The sequence below is a fragment of the Chaetodon trifascialis genome, chromosome 22 (genome assembly GCF_039877785.1).
Source record: "Chaetodon trifascialis isolate fChaTrf1 chromosome 22, fChaTrf1.hap1, whole genome shotgun sequence".
Classification (NCBI taxonomy): domain Eukaryota; kingdom Metazoa; phylum Chordata; class Actinopteri; order Chaetodontiformes; family Chaetodontidae; genus Chaetodon; species Chaetodon trifascialis.
Genome location: NC_092077.1, coordinates 20,783,053 through 20,795,358, shown reverse-complemented (window position 1 = coordinate 20,795,358; position 12,306 = coordinate 20,783,053). Strand labels below are relative to the sequence as shown.

The window sequence follows — 12,306 nt, the reverse complement described above, 5'->3', positions numbered from 1 at the left end:
GCTCCTGGCCGCAGGCGTTTGACGGACACAAAACGTATTTTTAGGTTTTTTCTTCGCGATAACTTTTCAGTCTCCTCGCGCTGAACAGACAACATGAAATAAATGAATAATGACGTCATACTTAACCGTCATACTAAACCGTTTTCAAAGGATTTCATGTGAGATTAAGTTTTACGGCCGAGAAACCCTCAAAATACATAAAATAACGCAACATTTGACTCTGATTTTGCAACCTTTTCGCTTAAAATACATTTTTATCGCGTCTGACTCAGTTATCTGATGATGAATCCACAATTTGTACCTTCATTTTTATGAAAATATGGGTTAACTATAATGTTGAATTATGACATATCAAACATTAATTTAAAATAAGGTCAGTCAAAAAACTTTCACTTGTCCAAAGATAAGTTGTATTTATCAGTTTTTACCATTGAAGTCAGAATAATGACACAGGAAGTCAAAATTGTCTTTTTAGTGTCACATGATTTTGATATATTAGCTTAAAATCATAAAAATCTGAGGGTAAAGCCCTGAATCTGCACCTCGACTGATGAAAACTTTACCTGTCATGGTTTGTACCTGTTAGAAAATCTTTACTGCTTAAAAAAGTGACAAAAAGCTAAATTATGACTTCAAAAGTCAAAATCACTATTAAAGCATAAAAAAGCAAACTAAACCAAAACGAACACATGCAGACAGACAGAAGACAGACGTGATGGACGACAGACGTCCCAGCAGTTCAGATCATTTCTGCTGGTAAAGCTGAAGACATGGAGTCTGTCTCCGTCCTTCACACAATCATGAGTCTTTATTTAAGACAAAAGCTAAAGTTTGACTTTTTAAAGACACAGTTATGACAGAAAGTGAAAAGGATGAAATACTGAGTCCAAACTCTGACTTACTGTTCTTTTTGGCCTACACAGGCTTCTGTAGCCAGCGCTCACACTGATTCAAACTGCTGATGACTGCGATGGACACAGACGGAGGGTCAGCAGCGACCTTTGCTGCGTTTATTTTGTTAAATGTGTTAATTTAACGTGTGAGCAGGTTAAAGTCTGATTTAACAAACCAGCTGAGAGTTCAGGACCGCTCTGACCTGAAGATGAAACATTAAAGCAGGAAACTCAAACGCACCGTCCACCATAAAACCACCTCACACTGATCCACAGTGAACTTTGACCTCCGTCTCTCCACCAATCAACTCTCCTGTTGTTCACGCTTGTTTTATTACTGCAGAAGAAGAAAAGAAGAGCAAACTGCGATCAGATGAAACCTCGCCGGACGTCCACAGATCGGCGTCCCGTCGGTCCCGCTCTGCGCAGGTCGTTCAGAGGTCGGCCATCTTGATTCCGAGGCGGGTGGATGGGGTCGTGGCGAGGGCGGGGGAGGAGGCCGCGGGGGAGGTTTGGTCTCTGGTCGTACTCCCCCCCGATGATGCCGGGCAGCGGCGGGAAGGTGGGCAGGGGGGCGGGGTTGAAGATGTCCCGGGGGTAGAAAGGAGGGACGGGGATGCCGCGAGCAGCTCGCTGAGCGCAGCGACGCTTATAGAGCTGTTTGTAAAGCTGAGGAGAGAAAGCATGACATGATGTTTCACATGTTCAGACAAACAGAATGTTTCAATGTTCACGTCAAAGCTGCTCAGAGAAGACAAGGCAGAAGGTCAAAGGTCACTTCTGACAGACTTCCTGTGAGGATGCAATGCAGTGACTTCATCTTGTAGTTAATATCTGCTCACCTCCCTCCAGTCCGTGTGTCTGAGTCCGCCGGGATCCGAACCTGAACCACAACACAGAGGACTTCATCAACATCTCAGCCACAAACACCAGCAGGGGTCAAACTGGGAGCTTCCCGCTCTGACTGGACCTGCTCACCTGTCTCACCTCTGAAGTCTCTGCGGTACAGGTGTCTCCACAGCGTGGAGTCCGCCGCCGCCAAGTTCAGGTGTCTGCAGACTGAAGACACTCTGACCACCGAGCAGACGTCCAGCAGTCTGAGGACTCTGAGGAGGAGCTCATAAGGAAGAGCAGCCAGACCGAACGCCGCCGGCAGAGCCATGGCTGCAAAGACCACAGACGTCACATCACCTGAGGACACGTCTACCTGAGCTCTGGATCTCATGTCAAACTGTCTGTTAATCAGCATCAGTGGGAATATTTCAGACTCACTCAGTTTAGCTTCAAGTCACACTTAGCTTCACGCTAACGTCAGTGTTCAGGACGGACTTAGCTTCACGCTAACGTCAGTGTTCAGGACGGACTTAGCTTCATGCTAATGTCAGTGTTCAGAATGGACTTAGCTTCATGCTAGCGTCAGTGTTCAGGTCACACTTAGCTTCATGCTAACGTCAGTGTTCAGGTCGGACTTAGCTTCATGCTAACGTCAGTGTTCAGAATGGACTTAGCTTCATGCTAACGTCAATGTTCAGGTCAGGCTTAGCTTCACACTAACGTCAGTGTTCAGAACGGACTTAGCTTCATGCTAGCGTCAGTGTTCAGGTCACACTTAGCTTCATGCTATCGTCAGTGTTCAGGTCGGACTTAGCTTCATGCTAACGTCAGTGTTCAGAATGAACTTAGCTTCATGCTAACGTCAGTGTTCAGGACGGACTTAGCTTCATGCTAACATCAGTGTTCAGGTCGGACTTAGCTTCATGTTAACGTCAGTGTTCAGGTCACACTTAGCTTAACGCTAACGTCAGTGTTCAGGTCACACTTAGCTTAACGCTAACGTCAGTGTTCAGGACGGACTTAGCTTCACGCTAACGTCAGTGTTCAGAATGGACTTAGCTTCACGCTAACGTCAGTGTTCAGGTTGGACTTAGCTTCATGCTAACCTCAGTGTTCAGGACGGGCTTAGCTTCATGCTAGCGTCAGTGTTCAGGTCACACTTAGCTTCATGCTAACGTCAGTGTTCAGGTTACACTTAGCTTCATGCTAACGTCAGTGTTCAGGCCACACTTAGCTTCATGCTAATGTCAGTGTTCAGCTCATACTTAGCTTCACGCTAACGTCAGTGTTCAGGTTACACTTAGCTTCATGCTAATGTCAGTGTTCAGCTCATACTTAGCTTCACGCTAACGTCAGTGTTCAGCTCATACTTAGCGTCATGCTAACGTCAGTGTTCAGGTCATGGTAAATGATTCTTGTCTTTTCTCTTAGACCTTCAATTAAATATCAAACTGAATGTGTCCCGTTTCCTTCTGAAGCTGCGGTCCAGTTTGAAGCCAACGCTGAACTTTAGGTGAGTCTTTACCTTCTCTGGCTGCGGCGATCAGCGGGTAGGCCAGCTGGTCTTTGAAGACCCGGGACAGTTTCTTCAGGTCTCTGAAAGCCGCCGCAGCACTTTGTCCTGAACGCAACACAGACAAGACGTTTAATCGGTTACTCGTGGACGCTCACGCTTGTTTGACGTCAAACGGACCAATCAGAGCTCTACCTGGCCATGCGGAGGTCACGTAGGCGGAGGCGTCCAGGCACAGTTTGCGGACCAGGTCGACCGTTTGCTCCACGTTCAGAGTCACTGCAGACAGAAGGAACGGGCTCACGTTTACGGCCGACAGTCTGGAGGTCTGGATCAAGTCCAGCCGGTGTTCAGATCCTTTCCCCCAGCAAGTACCACTATAAATACTCCAAAACAGTATGAAGTACTGCTTCCACAGTACTGAATGCACGTCGTTTCTTTGCATCAGTGCCGTTCTCTCATTGTTAATGTGCATATTTTGGTTCCATCAGCAATGACAGACTCACCGTTGATGACGAGCACGGCGCCCATCGACACAGCCGCCACCACGGCCCGGCCGCCGTCGCACAGAGGATGAGAGTACTGCAGCCTGTAGACCCCAGGTACTGACCTCCAGCCTCCAGGCATGAGGGCGGCCTGCAGCTCGCAGCCCTGAACACACACAGCGCATGATACACACAGTGCACACAGTATGCACACAGTACACACACAGTACACACACAGTACACACACAGTACACACACAGCGCATGATGCACACAGTATACACACAGTACACACACAGTACACACACAGTACACACACAGCGCATGATACACACAGTGCACACAGTATGCACACAGTACACAGAGTACACACACAGTACACACACAGTGCACACACAGCGCATGATGCACACAGTACACAGAGTACACACATAGTACACACACAGTACACAGAGTACACACACAGTACACAGAGTACACACACAGTACACACACAGCGCATGATACACACAGTACACACAGTACACACACAGTACACAGAGTACACACACAGTACACACACAGTACACAGAGTACACACACAGTACACACACAGTACACAGAGTACACACACAGTACACACACAGTACACACACAGTACACAGAGTACACACAGTACACACAGCGTATGATGCACACAGTACACAGAGTACACACACAGTACACACACAGTACACAGAGTACACACACAGTACACAGAGTACACACATAGTACACACACAGTACACAGAGTACACACACAGTACACAGAGTACACACACAGTACACACACAGCCCGTGATACACTCAGTACACAGAGTACACACACAGTACACACAGAGTACACACACAGTACACAGAGTACACACAGAGTACACACACAGTACACACACAGTACACACACAGTACACACACAGCGCATGATACACACAGTACACAGAGTACACACACAGTACACAGAGTACACACACAGTACACACAGTGCCTTCCTCCTCTCCCTGCATGGTTTCAGGTCACACCGTCCCTCAGTCAGACCCCCCCCCCACTCACTCACTCACCTGAGGGACAAAGCCAGTCTCCAGCATCAGCAGGTGTCCGGCCACCATGACGGCGTCGCTGGGACTCGCCGTTTCAGCCGAGCGGTAGAGGAGCTCCAGAGAGGGAGGAGCCTGACCCTCCTCCGCCTCGCTGCACAGCATCGGCTCCCAGCCGGAGGACGAGGGTTCGGGGTCCAGCGTGTCGGCCGTCTCCTCGGACTCCGTCGGCACCGCAGAGACTCCGCCGCCGCCGCCGGGCTGTTCATCACAGAGACGATCAAAGACAAGAAGAGTGTGAGAAACAGAACCGTCGTCCTCCAGCAGCTGGACTGGACGACGGCACAGAGGACACCAGGTGTGTGTGATATATCCTCCTCCTCCTCCTCCTCCTTCTTCTTCTTCTTCTTGTCCTCCTCTCTCTTCTTCTCTGTGTTTATTGACGGCTGCTAGCTGACAGGAGCAGAGCACAGCGCCACCTGCTGTCATGGTTTACTTGCTGAGTCAGCCAAAGTAGTTCAGGTTGGTGTCATCGTCTCTGATCAGGTTACACTTTCATTCCGAGAGTAATACATCATAAAATCAATGATCAGCCTGATGATCGATCGGCCTGAACAGAGTCCAGCTCTGCGGTGTCAGCGGTGGTTCGTGACGCGGTGAGTTCAGTCATGACTCAGCAGAAACACGCTGAGCTTCAGTGGCGGCTGCTGACGATGACGAGACGATTATTTTCAGCTGAAGGCGTCAGATTGAATTTCAGAGTCCGAACACGTTCAAGAACTCGTCTCAGTTTCAGCGACGAATACTTTCACTCTGATCCTTAATGTGTTCATCACACCACACACAACCAGTGACTGACTGCACACACTGCATTCTGGGTAATGCTAAGATAGCCGCCTTTAGCAGTGAGTCAGACACGAGCTCTGACTCACCTCTGACCAAATGCTACTGTTTTATTTTCTGCAGTATTTGTATTTTCAACATGTTTGATATTGAAGATCTGAGGTTGAAGAATCAGTCACAGCTTCTAAATTACTCCTCAAAACACTTTTACTCGTGTCAGAGTACTTCTACACTGTGTATTACTGCATTCACTGACAGTCAGGAAACCATGTGAGGGTTTTAATCACATGGTTCACATGGTTCCATGATTCGCTCACCTGGATGGACGTCATGGCAGCAGCCTGTCGGGTCTGTTGGTTCTCTGTGCTGCTGGTCCGGGTGTTGGCGGAGGAGGCGGAGGAGGAGGCGGAGGCGGAGGCGGAGGCGGAGGCGGCAGTGGCTGCAGGTTCAGGCAGGACGACGCAGATCAAGTCTCCGGAGACGACGCCGCAGGCTGACAGCGTCTGACCGGTGTCTGACAGAAGCTCTGAGCCGTTCAGAGACAAACTGAACTGTGTCTCTGCTCTGAGACACAAACACAAAGTGTCATTTAATAACATTAAATAAGAAAAGAAACACACATGAATGTGTCCTTACACAGCAGAAGACAGAAAGAAAGCAAAGAAACACAAAACATCATGCTGACATGTTCGCTGAGGACAGCGTCTTACTACATTAAAAAAGGTAGAAGAAGAAACTGATGTCAGCGTTCTTCTTCTGCCCCTTTCTGTTCATGGTCATTATTTAAAGTGTGGAGGATTTAGTGGCATCTAGTGGTGACTCTGCAGATTACAACCAGCTAAAAACCTGAAGGTCTCTCTGTGCAGTCGGTGTCTGGTTTGTCCGCTCTGGGCTCCTGTAGAAACATGGCGGCCTCATGAGGAACTTATTCTAAGGTAATTACTGTCATCAGGTGATTGAACATGAATGAAAACAGATCTGTGATCATTACATCACAGTTCTGCCGATGTCCTCTGAGTCCTCCACACTGGACCTTTAAGAAGAGACTGTCTTTGGGTCCTTGTCCCACAGCTGGTGTCTCACCCGAGTCCATGCAAAGGCAAAACTGTCTCCTTGATGTGGTCAGCGAGCTCCTTCAGACTGGGCTCTTCTCCCAGCACCTCCACCCTGCTGGTCTGCCGGTTGAGCCGAACCCGGAGCTTCATGCTGGAGACGACAAATGAACGTGGACAGACTTCAGAAGAACATCGGCCATCTTTTCCTCAAATGTCAAAGCTTGTTGTTTGTTTTTTGCAGGCGAACACAAAACCTGACTGAGATTTCACTAAAACGTGGTGGAAAGTTGATGGAGTTTGGGAGACAGGTGTAGGTGTCGAGTACCTTTGGACATTTCTGTGGACTCTGGTGTCCACACACTCAGAATAATCATCTGGTTTTATGAACTGACTCAGAAACATGTTAATGCACATCATTAAAATGATGGAGTTTGGTGGACAGATGTTCATTTCTACCACAGAACATGTCTGAACATTGGTGCATCCTCTTCTGCGCAGACAGCAGTGTCCACATACTTTTGGCCATTTGGCACACCTGATGTTCTACCTTCATCTGTTTTTGCACGCAGGACTGACTTCAGTCTTTTAGCTGGAGGCTCAAATAAAGAGCGCAGGCGTCTCTAAAATGTGGCTAAAAGTCAATGGAGTTTGGTGGAAGACGTCCATTTCTGAAGCAGAGCAGCTTTGAAGATTTGACTGTTTTTCTCCTGAATTATTTTCAGTGAAAACAATCTGCTGACTGACTCTCACTGAGCTGATGGGACATGAAAAACTCACTACTTCACCGTCTTTTTGGATAAAATGCTAAAAGTACAAAGTTCCCTCAGAAAAGTCCGCTTTCAGTTTTCTGATGAGTCATGGACGCTGCTGTGGATTTCTGCAGCTTTGAGTTCGTCTGAGTTCAGTTAACAGCTCATATGTTCTGTTATACATCGTAAAATCCACATTCAGACATCTTTAATTCAACGTTCATCCACGTTTCCAAGACAAAATTCACACAAGACAAAACCACCAACGCATGAGCTGAATGGCATAAACACAGCAGGAGAAGCAGACTGAAGAAATCTGACTTATTTCAGAGGAAATGAGCCGTTTCGTTTTCGTTTCTTGAACATTCACGTTAGCTAACGTTTAAATGAAGCTGCTGCGTAACAGTGAAGCTGAACTTCTGCGTTAACGGTTCGACTTGTTTAAAGACGTTTGGAGCAGAAAGACAAACAGAAACAAACTTACATGAGGAATTAAATCACCGTCTATTACCAATTACACCCAGGCCGTTTGATAATCCTCTGAAACATCACAGACTCTGAACATAAACACTAAGCAGCAGCATCGACGTGACCTGTCCAACACGCACGGCGAAACACACCAGTTCCGGTCTGCAAAATTTATATTTTCAAAATAAACCTTTCGTCTGTTTTAAAACGAGCCAATGAGAAACCTCATAAGAATACGTCTTTCATAAACGGCTTAAAAGCTGTCTAGAAATATGACGATATCAAACCACACACACACACACACACACACACACACACACACACACACACACACACACACACACACACACACACACACACACAGATTCTAAAAGCGGTGGACAAAAAATCTTTGTTTTGAAGGCCACTCGTCAAACATCCGGCTCCACTCAGCCCTGCTAAATAATATGACTACAACTACGGCAAGCATTAAGTTTAGAGTTAAATAACACTCCCACTTATGAAAACAGGTTGAATTCAGCAAACTTTTGGACAGTTTAGATTGTGTGCAGTTGTAGATAAACAGTCACACAGTCGATAATGAATTTTCCCGTCGAATTATTATTATTAATGCGTCACGCCTAATTATTAACCGCGTTTTGCTGTCAAAATGCGTGCGGGCTTCCGTAGTTACTGACTGCTCTTACTTTGCATCAGGCAGCCGGTGAAACGCAGCAGTAAATTCCTTAAAGTTAAACCTTTTCTAGTCAGAATAATGAGTCGAAGTTACAACGATGAGCTGCAGTACCTGGATAAGATCGGCACCAACTGCTGGAGGATCAAAAAGGGTTTTGTTCCCAACATGCAGGTGAGACTCTGGATTCACTTTTGATGTGAACGTGGCTAGCTGGTTAGCTTCCAGAGCCGCAGTTACACACAGTCAGTCCGCACATGTTGGCGGACCTGAACAGGCAGACTGCAGACTCCATTCAGAAAACATGACAATAATACATGACGTGTGTCAAGACGAGAATCGATAAGTGATCCTGGAAATCAACCACACACCGAAGCTGAAAGCTGCTGACGGAGCTCTGCGGTGCTGCTGTTAGCTCCAGAAAGTGAGCCGAATGACAGGGAGGATCCTTCTCATGTAAACAGTGTAGAATAAGTCAGACTACAGTCTACAGTTTGGATAAACAGACATTTTAAACCACAAAGACGTATTTTTCTAATTGAAATCAGCACGATGACTGAGACTGGATGTTGTTTTGAAGCACATGAGGGATCCCGTTTGATTTATTGTTTACAAAAACATGAAAATACTTTCTACATGGACTGACCGTGAACTCACCACCTCATCTTATTTTCCGTGTATTGATTGATTTTGTGGACGCTTCAGTTTGATCAGAGTGAACATGAAACGGTGTCTTCCTCGTCAGGTTGAAGGAAACTTCTACGTGAACGACTCGCTGGAGAAGCTGATGTTCGAGGAGCTTCGTAACGCCTGTCGAGGAGGAGGTCAGCTGCTGCTCACCTGTTCGAGCTGCTCGCTCCACCTTCAGGTGTGACTTCAGCTTTTCGTGTGCTTTCAGGTGTCGGCGGATTCCTTCCGGCCATGAAGCAGATCGGGAACGTGGCGGCGCTGCCGGGCATCGTGCACGTGAGTGACAGATTGAGGGCTCTTTGCGGGCTCTCGTGGGGATCTGATCGTGGAAACGCGACGAGGGCTTGAAGCCGTGCTTGTTCTGATTGTCCACAGAGGTCCATCGGTCTCCCAGACGTTCACTCCGGATATGGATTTGCCATCGGAAACATGGCGGCCTTCGACATGAACGACCCGGACGCCGTGGTGTCTCCAGGTTCTGTCTTCAGTTCTGATGCTCGTCTTTGAGGTGGAACGTCTCTGTGGGCTTCTTTTGTCCACCCGATGACTCAGCGGCCATCTTTCATTTGTCCTGCAGGCGGTGTCGGCTTTGACATAAACTGCGGCGTCCGTCTGCTGAGGACCAACCTGGACGAGGGAGACGTGCAGCCGGTGAAGGAGCAGCTGGCCCAGTCGCTGTTCGACCACATCCCAGTGGGAGTGGGATCCAAGGGGGTCATCCCCATGGGGGCCAAGTAAGGAGGGGTCCCTCTGGACTGAGCTCGGACGGCAGCACAGACCTGGTCCACCTGTTTACCTGTGCTAACCGTGCTACCTGTGTGTGCTCAGGGACCTGGAGGAGGCTCTGGAGATGGGGGTGGACTGGTCTCTGAGGGAGGGCTACGCCTGGGCCGAGGACAAGGAGCACTGCGAGGAGTACGGCAGGATGCTGCAGGCCGACCCCAACAAGGTGTCGTCCAAGGCCAAGAAGAGGGGCCTCCCGCAGGTATCCCATCAGCCCCGGGGCTCACCGTGAAACGCTGAGTCACTGTGACTCTGATGTCTGTGGATGCTGACGAGGCAAACTCTGTGTGTGTGTGTGTGTGTGTGTGTGTGTGTGTGTGTGTGTGTGTGTCTGTGTGTGTGTCTGTGTGTGTGTGTGTGTGTGTGTGTGTGTGTTGAAGCTGGGGACTCTGGGAGCAGGAAACCACTACGCTGAGATCCAGGTGGTGGATGAGATCTACAACGACTACGCCGCCAAGAAGATGGGCATCGATCACAAAGGTCAGGTGTGTGTGATGATCCACAGCGGCAGCAGAGGCCTCGGACACCAGGTGGCCACAGGTAGGAGGGACAGCCGCACACACCTGAGACGTCAGTCCAGCTGGTCTTTGACTGGTTTCACTGACAGTCTGTTTCTAATAAATGAATGAAATAGTTTCAGTCGCTTTGATCCAGACGTGATAAAATGTCCTGAACGCCGTCGCAGACGCGCTGGTTGCCATGGAGAAAGCGATGAAGAGAGATAAGATCACGGTGAACGACCGTCAGCTGGCCTGCGCTCGCATCACGTCGCAGGAGGGACAGGACTACCTGAAGGGGATGGCCGCGGCGGGAAACTACGCCTGGGTCAACCGCTCGTCCATGACCTTCCTCACCCGGCAGGTAAACACACCTGGAGCCTCAGAGCACCTCTGAGCATCATCTGTTGATGAAAACTGATCCAGGAACAGATCTTCAGTCTGAAAACTTGCTTTTCAGGCCTTTTCCAAAGTGTTCGGCACGACGCCGGACGACCTGGACATGCACGTCATCTACGACGTTTCCCACAACATCGCCAAGGTCGAGGAGCACGTGGTGGACGGGAAGCAGAGGACGCTGCTGGTCCACCGCAAAGGGTCCACCCGAGCTTTCCCCCCACACCACCCCCTCATCCCCGTGGACTACCAGGTACAGAACCTGTCCCGCCGTTCGGTTTGTGTCTTCAGACTTTAAACTGCTGCTGCAGGTCTGACTCGTTCTTCTTCATGTGTTTCCAGCTCACAGGTCAGCCGGTGCTGATCGGAGGGACGATGGGGACCTGCAGCTACGTCCTCACAGGGACGGAACAGGGCATGACGGAGACGTTCGGCACCACCTGTCACGGAGCGGTACGAGTCTGTCGGTTCACGTCCTATTTAAAGTAACGGACGAACATAAGTAAAGACTACTTCCTGGACGTTGTCCTCGTGTCCTGTAAGACGCTCGTGTTTCCTGTAAATCTGACGAGGGACAAACGAATGTGGACGTTTGTCTCATCACGTGATTATAATAATGATGAGTGCTTGTTTTCTGACCGCTTCCTCCCGTCTCCTGTCTCAGGGTCGCGCTCTGTCCCGGGCAAAGTCCCGCAGGAACCTGGACTTCCAGGACGTCCTGGACAAACTGGCCGACATGGGCATCGCCATCCGAGTGGCTTCGCCCAAACTGGTCATGGAGGAGGTGAAATCTTTTTGGTCCATCTTGAAATGACGCGGCACCAAACGCCTTCCGTACATAGACGATGAAGAAATGTTGTTGGTTTGAACTTCAGTCCGTGTTTTTCTGTTTTTTTTGTCTTCAGGCTCCTGAATCGTACAAAAACGTGACGGACGTCGTCAACACGTGTCACGACGCTGGAATCAGTAAGAAGGCGATCAAACTGAGGCCGATCGCGGTGATCAAAGGCTGAAGCTGCACCAGCTCGCACTCAGACAGTTTACGCTTCATTTTCAGCTTCTTTGTTGTGGTGTGAAATGACTTTATGTTGGACGAACTGGAGACAAAGTGAACAAAATCAGAGTGAAAGTTTAATTTCTGACCTGAGAAAACTTTATTTTTTTGTGTTCGAGCCAAATCTGATGAAATAAAAGTGACGTGTTCAAAGTGAAAGTCGTCACTGAAAGCGCGACTCAAAGCTTCAGTTCAGTGTTTGAATTAATGAACGCACCTTCATCCTCACCTCCACCTCCACCTCCACCTCCACCTCCACCCTCACCTCCACCCTCACCTCCACCCTCTCGCTGACCTGCGCTCAGGTGTTTCCTGCTGGACA

The 12,306-nt window shown here is 48.8% G+C and overlaps 2 protein-coding genes across 4 annotated transcripts; one reads left to right on the top strand and one right to left on the bottom strand.

Moving 5' to 3' along the window:
- Window positions 1-390: 390 nt before the first annotated feature.
- On the bottom strand, window positions 391-8,041 carry fbxo7 (F-box protein 7). Of its 3 annotated transcripts, none has more exons than XM_070992400.1 (10): window positions 7,908-8,041; window positions 6,703-6,825; window positions 5,937-6,183; window positions 4,801-5,037; window positions 3,747-3,891; window positions 3,436-3,519; window positions 3,253-3,348; window positions 1,872-2,057; window positions 1,736-1,776; window positions 391-1,562 (listed from the first exon to the last, which is right to left on the bottom strand). In XM_070992400.1, exons 2-10 carry the CDS (start codon window positions 6,822-6,824, stop codon window positions 1,263-1,265), a joined length of 1,458 nt encoding a protein of 485 aa, XP_070848501.1. In that variant the 5' UTR covers window position 6,825; window positions 7,908-8,041; the 3' UTR covers window positions 391-1,262. The 3 variants fall into 3 exon arrangements, with proteins under 3 accessions (XP_070848501.1, XP_070848503.1, XP_070848502.1); XM_070992402.1 differs by having other exon boundaries at window positions 1,881-2,057; XM_070992401.1 differs by lacking the exon at window positions 7,908-8,041 and having other exon boundaries at window positions 392-1,562; window positions 6,703-6,894.
- A 515-nt stretch (window positions 8,042-8,556) lies between these two features.
- On the top strand, window positions 8,557-12,173 carry rtcb (RNA 2',3'-cyclic phosphate and 5'-OH ligase). The gene is made up of 12 exons (XM_070991957.1): window positions 8,557-8,738; window positions 9,310-9,388; window positions 9,463-9,530; window positions 9,630-9,729; window positions 9,832-9,988; window positions 10,083-10,239; window positions 10,418-10,577; window positions 10,723-10,898; window positions 10,995-11,183; window positions 11,273-11,383; window positions 11,595-11,714; window positions 11,836-12,173. The coding sequence occupies exons 1-12, from the start codon at window positions 8,646-8,648 to the stop codon at window positions 11,941-11,943; spliced, it is 1,518 nt and encodes a 505-aa protein (XP_070848058.1). The 5' UTR covers window positions 8,557-8,645; the 3' UTR covers window positions 11,944-12,173.
- The last annotated feature ends 133 nt before the right edge of the window (window positions 12,174-12,306 follow it).

Bases quoted from the DNA above. Each gene is read 5' to 3' on its own strand.
- fbxo7 (XM_070992400.1), bottom strand. From the start codon at position 6,824: ATGAAGCTCCGGGTTCGGCTCAACCGGCAGACCAGCAGGGTGGAGGTG. The intron at 3,892-4,800 runs GTGAGTGAGTGA...GTGTGTGTTCAG, and splicing joins AGACTGGCTTTGTCCCTCAG to GGCTGCGAGCTGCAGGCCGC. The intron at 1,563-1,735 runs GTGAGCAGATAT...TTCTCTCCTCAG, and splicing joins GACACACGGACTGGAGGGAG to CTTTACAAACAGCTCTATAA.
- rtcb (XM_070991957.1), top strand. From the start codon at position 8,646: ATGAGTCGAAGTTACAACGATGAGCTGCAGTACCTGGATAAGATCGGC. The intron at 9,989-10,082 runs GTAAGGAGGGGT...GTGTGTGCTCAG, and splicing joins GTCATCCCCATGGGGGCCAA to GGACCTGGAGGAGGCTCTGG. The intron at 10,578-10,722 runs GTAGGAGGGACA...ACGCCGTCGCAG, and splicing joins CGGACACCAGGTGGCCACAG to ACGCGCTGGTTGCCATGGAG.